The sequence below is a fragment of the Mustela nigripes genome, chromosome 1, assembly GCF_022355385.1.
Source record: "Mustela nigripes isolate SB6536 chromosome 1, MUSNIG.SB6536, whole genome shotgun sequence".
In the NCBI taxonomy this organism is placed as follows: domain Eukaryota; kingdom Metazoa; phylum Chordata; class Mammalia; order Carnivora; family Mustelidae; genus Mustela; species Mustela nigripes.
In genome coordinates this window covers 179,934,656-179,940,655 of record NC_081557.1, presented here as the reverse complement: position 1 = coordinate 179,940,655, position 6,000 = coordinate 179,934,656, and the positions used below count along the sequence as shown (strand labels likewise).

The following is a 6,000-nucleotide window of genomic DNA, read 5'->3' as shown; positions in this document are numbered from 1 at the left end:
CTGTAGTCCTTTAAGGCCTCCTAATCTCCATCCTTTGAAGGGAAATACGTATCAGGGAAAGAACTATTACCAATGAAAATAAACATCAACATTTGTACTGGAATACTTAAGACTGTAATTATGTATAACAGATATGCTGATCTTAGAACTTTTAGACTGAAAAATCTAAGGTTATTTCACAATTACTAGCTTCTACCCAATAAGGAATCTGTAAGTGAAACAACTACTACTTATTTTGGGTAATTCCTAGATAATTTTTTAAAAATGTAAAGCATGTAAATGAATATAAAGATGATCAAAAGCCAGAAGAGGTCAGATTATTGAGTTTTCATTGGAAATGTTTCCTCAATGAATACAGATTGCCATAGAAATGATAACCCCAACCTTTATTGAAAGTGAAGGATAGCAAAACTAGTGAGTCAATGCCATCCTGTGCTATAAAAATTCCACATTACATTGTCAAAGAGATAATTCTAGGCCTTGCATTTCCCCCACGACCTCCTCCTCTCTTATTTGCTGTATTCTAAATATGGTGGGCATATTTAACTTTCAACCTACGAAAACGCCATTCCCAATTCTCTGTAAGATGACAATATGATGTACATCTCACAGGTAACTAGGCCAGGTAAGCACTAAGAACGCTGCCTTCTCTTGGCTAGGCCCAGGTATGAACCAAACTAGAGAGTCTTGTTTATAAGATGGGGTCACTTCCTAACTGGAATTTCTAAAGACCCACACTGGGCAATTAGAACATCTATCTTCTTTATTCTCATGTCAACTTTGACAAATGCAGTTCTACCTAGATACTTTATAATTACTGAAGTTGAAAATAAAGGATCATTTCAGTAAAAATTCTAACCAACTGTGATTCACATCTACGTATCTACATCAGAAAAGGCATTAGTCAAATACAAAGTACCAACAGGTTGAGTACATTCAATTTACCAGGCTTTTAAGAATCTCAACCCTATTTCTATAATTCAGCCCTTATCTTCAAACTGAGTCTTTAGTGTGTGTAATATAACCTCACTTTAGGTATAACATGAGCCAATGAAAACCTGAGAATGGCTACTAAAATGCATCAAAGACCAAAACAAAAGTCTGATCTTAAGTCAGTCCTTTTTCATTTGGTAACAAAGGCAAATCCACTTACAGAAAACAGACTCCCACAGTTCAAGGGTTTAAAGTTTCATTAGAAAAATCATACACAAAATAAAAAATATATTTTTCAAGAACAATAATGGTTATTTCATTCATCAAATTCATTTAAAACATGAGTTACAGTATAGGAAGAGAAATGACAGAAGAAAGCTTTATACAACAACCGATCTGCAAAACCAGGCTCTTAAAAACAACACACCATATGGTTTTAATAAAAGGCAACTGCAATTCCATTTTCTAAGCTGTTTTAAGTTGAGGGTCTTCTGTAATTGGTTTTTAATACTGTTTTCTCCATAATAAGTTTAAAGATGTCATTTCCTCATCACCAAATACTTTATTCTCAAAACACCTGATTAACCAGTTCTCTCTGTTGTTGCCTCGTTTCTTTTATTTTGCTAAGGAATATATGAAGCTGCTTTGAAGGTCAATCCAAGTCTACACCAAAGTTCTAGCACTTGGATATTTGTCCTCCTTCGCCTCTTAAGAAGTGTGATTAACAGTCACCTGCAACTGAAATTATGATGAACTTTTTCTCTCTTTTTAAGTCTGCCTACTAAATTCTACCTCTTCCTCTGCCCACCGCTGGGAGCACCAACCTCCCCTATCAGATTTGGATTTAGGAGGAGCTGATTTTGTTCAAATTCTCTCAATTTTTCAGTAGTATTCAAATTATATCTGAGTATAAGATTTTTTTAAAAGAAAAAAAAAAGTCTTTGTTTCATCAGGAAAATGTTAAAACTTTGACAGAAGTTAACCATCTGTTCCAACTCCGTTCTATCAAGGCTCCCAAACAGCTTTCCATTTGCCACGACAGCAGTGGTAGGATGGCTATTATCAACTGCTCTTGGCACTAGTATGACACTACAGATTGGGTCTTTTTCACTGTTCACTTAAACTATTTCTAAAAGGCAAAAGCCTCTGTAATTAGTTGGAATCTATCAGAATAAATTAGTCTCTGAAAGGAAGGTGTTTGTTGCACTGTTAAGTTACATGCACATGACTGAAGGCAGGATGACCTGTTTTTCCTGGATAAAACTACACAATATGTGTAACAACTGCGAGGGAGATTGGCTAAGATATTCCTGCAGCTTAGAGAAATTAAAGCAAAGTGCAAGCCGGAACTGAATGCTAAAAAAGTCCCCCAGTTGGAAATCAAACTACAGTGAAGAAGATATAGAGGCATTAACAGATCAGTGTTTTAAAAAGTCACCGAGGTGGAAAGCCACCTCTGTGTGCTCCTCCACGGCCCCCCCTAAAACCACCTCTTTCGCCTCGGAAGTTAGATCGATTCCTTTCTCGGCCACGGCCAGCAGAAGTTCCACCTCTTCCTCCACCCCTGGGAGCTCCACCTCCCCGATCAGACTTTGATTTGGGAGGAGGTGATTTTGGTCGAAGTCTCTCAATTTCCTCTGTACATCCAGTCAAGTAGGAATTAGGAGCACTAAAGTAGGATGCATAGGTTTCTGCATTATAGTTGCTATTTGTAAGAGTTGGTCCAACTGTAAGCCAGCCTGAAATAGAGGGAAAGAAAGATTTTTTTTTTCCCATTTCTCTTACTAATTCTTTAGGAGCTACTTCAAATCTTCAAATGCATTTTTAAAAATGCATTAAAATTAAAAATAAAGATGCCCCTATCACTCATCCAGTATTTTTTTAACAGAACACACAACATTTAGTCATTATACAGATTTCATCTTATTTCATCTTCATGACTGTTAACTTCTGTAAAATATCTTCCTTACTATCTCCATCCACATTTCACATTCTGTGAGAGCAGCACTTAGAAAAAAAATTACACACTACACTGAGTTTGGGTTCAGTGAAAATTTAATAAATTTTATTAACCTTCCTACTTGTGAAATGATACCACTGTTTTCTGATTAAAATCCTGGAATCAACTTTTGCCTCTACTCTTCCCAACCACAAGACTAATCCAGCTGACAGGTACCTGAAACGCAACCACTACCATGTTGCTCCTGTTCATTTCCATTTTCCATGCCTACTGTCACCCTCAAATGTCAGTCTTTATTTTTGTATTAGGCCAGCCCCCTACACATGTCACAAACACACATATATATTGTAATGCTCTCCCTGCCTCTCCTCCCTCTGAAAGCCTAAAACAAACTAAAATAGGTCACTTCTCTGCCTAATCTTCTAGGACTCTCCACAAAACACAGATTCATATATATGGTATCTAATGTCTTTTAGGATGAAACCTGAACTAAATTTCCAGTCACATTTTTCATTAATGCTTTCCATTACTTCATTTGAGTAAAAAAATCACTATAGATATAACTGTTTCCATACAAATCTCCACCTCTGAAAATATAAATAAAAACACATCATAATGTGAGGCGCCTGGGTAGCTCAGCTGGTTGAGCAACTGACTGCCTTCAGCTTGGGTCATGACCCTGGAGTCCCAGGACTTTCTCTCGCATCAGGCTCCCTGCTCTGCAGGGAGTCTGCTTCTCCCTCGGATCCTCTCCCTCTCTCGTCCTCTCTCTCTCTCAAATAATAAATAAAATCTTAAAAAATAACAAAACACATCATAATGTAAAAGAAAACAAAACATAAAACCCCACCTCTGTGCCCATTCTATCCTTTCAACCTGCTAAAAATTACATTGTTCAACATCCAATTCAAATATACATCTTAAATGAAGTATATAAAAACAATTTCTCAGAATTTGCATTACATGTTGTACCTCTATAGGTATTCAAAAGTAATTTTGTCAGCTTCATTGCTATACAAATTAGCTTATAAGAAGGGTGATTTCTGATTAAATTGCATCTGGAATGGGAAAAACCACATATTAACTATAAATGTTCAATAAAGACTGATCTTTCAACTATTTACTTTGTTTACTATTTTACATAATTTCATGAAAGTTGAGGCCATGAGTTTCTACAACTGAAATATCTTCAAGTTACTCTGCTCATCAGAGCACACAGAGGTAGCTGATGGGCAGGGAGAGAGAAGAGGGATGGATTATGTCATACACATAAGTTAAGGCAACTTTGAGGATTTTTTTTTAACATTTTTAAAGGATATAGCTTTTTTTAAAAAAGATTTTATTTGATAGAGAGAGACATAGCAAGAGAGGGAGCACAAGCAGGGGGAGTGGGAAAGGAAGAAGCAGGCTTCCTGCTGAGCAGGGAGCCCGATGTGGGGCTTGATATGGGGCTTGATCCCAGGACCCTGGAATCAAGACCTGAGCCGAAGGCAGATGCTTAACAACTGAGCCACCCAGGTGCCCCAAGGATTACTTTTTTTAGAATGAAAATCCGAGTTTCTTCTAAATTCTTAGGTACTTTTATGGCCAATTATTCTAAGTTCTTTAACTTTTTACTTTTTATAAAATGTAGGCTATTCAAAACAAGATTCTGGCTCTTTTCACCTTTAAACTGGATTTCTAACATGCTGAGGCAAAGAGACTGATTTTATATATTATGAATAAAGCAATGCTACTTTTATATTTTCTGAGAAATCAATAAAACAGAATATACTAATATTTCAATAACACTCTGTACATAAAAACTGTCCTTTTAAGAAAAAATTTGTCCATAATAGTCTAATTATTTTCTACTCATTTTTTTTTCAAAGTAGTAAATTCACATTATATTGGTTTCATAAAAAGTTAAAACTTTGAAAAGACAACACCACTATACGTGTAAGCAAACAAGCTTAGGTATTTTAGTTTCTAATTAAGCCAAGATCTGTACTTCACAAATGTATGGTTATTTTCTGTGGGATTATTTAACTATTCACTTACGCATTTCTTCAACATGTTATTTACTGAATCATCTGAATGTTGGGTAGAAATAAGTAAATAAGACATTATTTGCCTTCCATGAGACTGTACGCTGAAGAAACTGACTAAAACATATGCTCAAATGAACTTGCAGTTCATCTAATGATAAGTGTTAAGAAGAAAAAGAAAACAGAGTAAGGGGAAAGAACGTGTTGGAAGGAGGAAAAGTTGTGGGGGAAGCGTCTAAGGGGAAGGTGGCCAGTTTAGACAAGAGTTGTGAGAAAAGGTTGTCAGGTGTATGAATGAAAGTAGAGGACCATGAAGAGGTAAGAATGAGTTTGGCATATCTGAAGTACAGCAAGAGGAATCAAACACATCACAAGAATTTTATTTAACACAGCACTGTATACTATTTCTTGACACCTATATCACCAGGGGTGATAAAGTTTTTAAAAGATTTTCTAAGGGTCCTACCTGGTCGAATTGTACTATCTCTTCCAAATAGATGAAGGCGTCTTCTACCAAGGCAAAAATGTTCAATTATATGAAAAATTTCAACAGGCTTTTCTATATTACCAATTTCAGGTTCTTCTGTGATAATCAAGTCAATGTCAACATTAGCATGAATGAAGTCCCCATCTGTGCTACGCTTAACAGTTCCTTTGATCCCCATAAGGCAGTGTTCCTAAATAAAATCAAGAGCAGACCAATTATTCTCTTCATCAGCAGTCTTATTTCCTAACATTATACATTTCCAATGTCCCAAATTCCAAAACAAACTTCATTTCTCCAAATCTGTGGGAAAGAGTTCTATCGGCAAAAACACAATAGGAAAACTGGACTTCCAGATGTGAGAAGACTGCCAGGGAAGCTAGACATGACAGTATCAAATTGGGGGCCATGATGTTTTAGAACTGTGTCAATGACCACAGAGTCTTTTCCTCTGCAACACTAAATAATTAACTTGTTTTCTCCAGTTACGGAAGCATGACCCTTGACCTTAGAATCTTGAGATGATGTTATAATGGGCTTCATATATGATTCAAGATCAAAATGATATATAAGATATGGGTCTTTTTATATGGAAA

General features: G+C 36.1%; 1 protein-coding gene across 2 annotated transcripts in view; it reads right to left on the bottom strand.

Moving 5' to 3' along the window:
• Window positions 1-365: 365 nt before the first annotated feature.
• The window catches only part of METTL14 (methyltransferase 14, N6-adenosine-methyltransferase subunit), a 28,074-nt gene continuing 22,439 nt past the window's right edge, over window positions 366-6,000 (bottom strand). For both annotated transcript variants that reach the window (XM_059377807.1, XM_059377810.1), the window contains 2 exons: window positions 5,387-5,597; window positions 366-2,672 (listed from right to left, as the gene is read on the bottom strand). In XM_059377807.1, coding sequence (XP_059233790.1) covers window positions 2,368-2,672; window positions 5,387-5,597 — 516 coding nt within the window. In that variant the 3' untranslated portion in view covers window positions 366-2,367. The remainder of the gene's footprint in view (window positions 2,673-5,386; window positions 5,598-6,000) is intronic.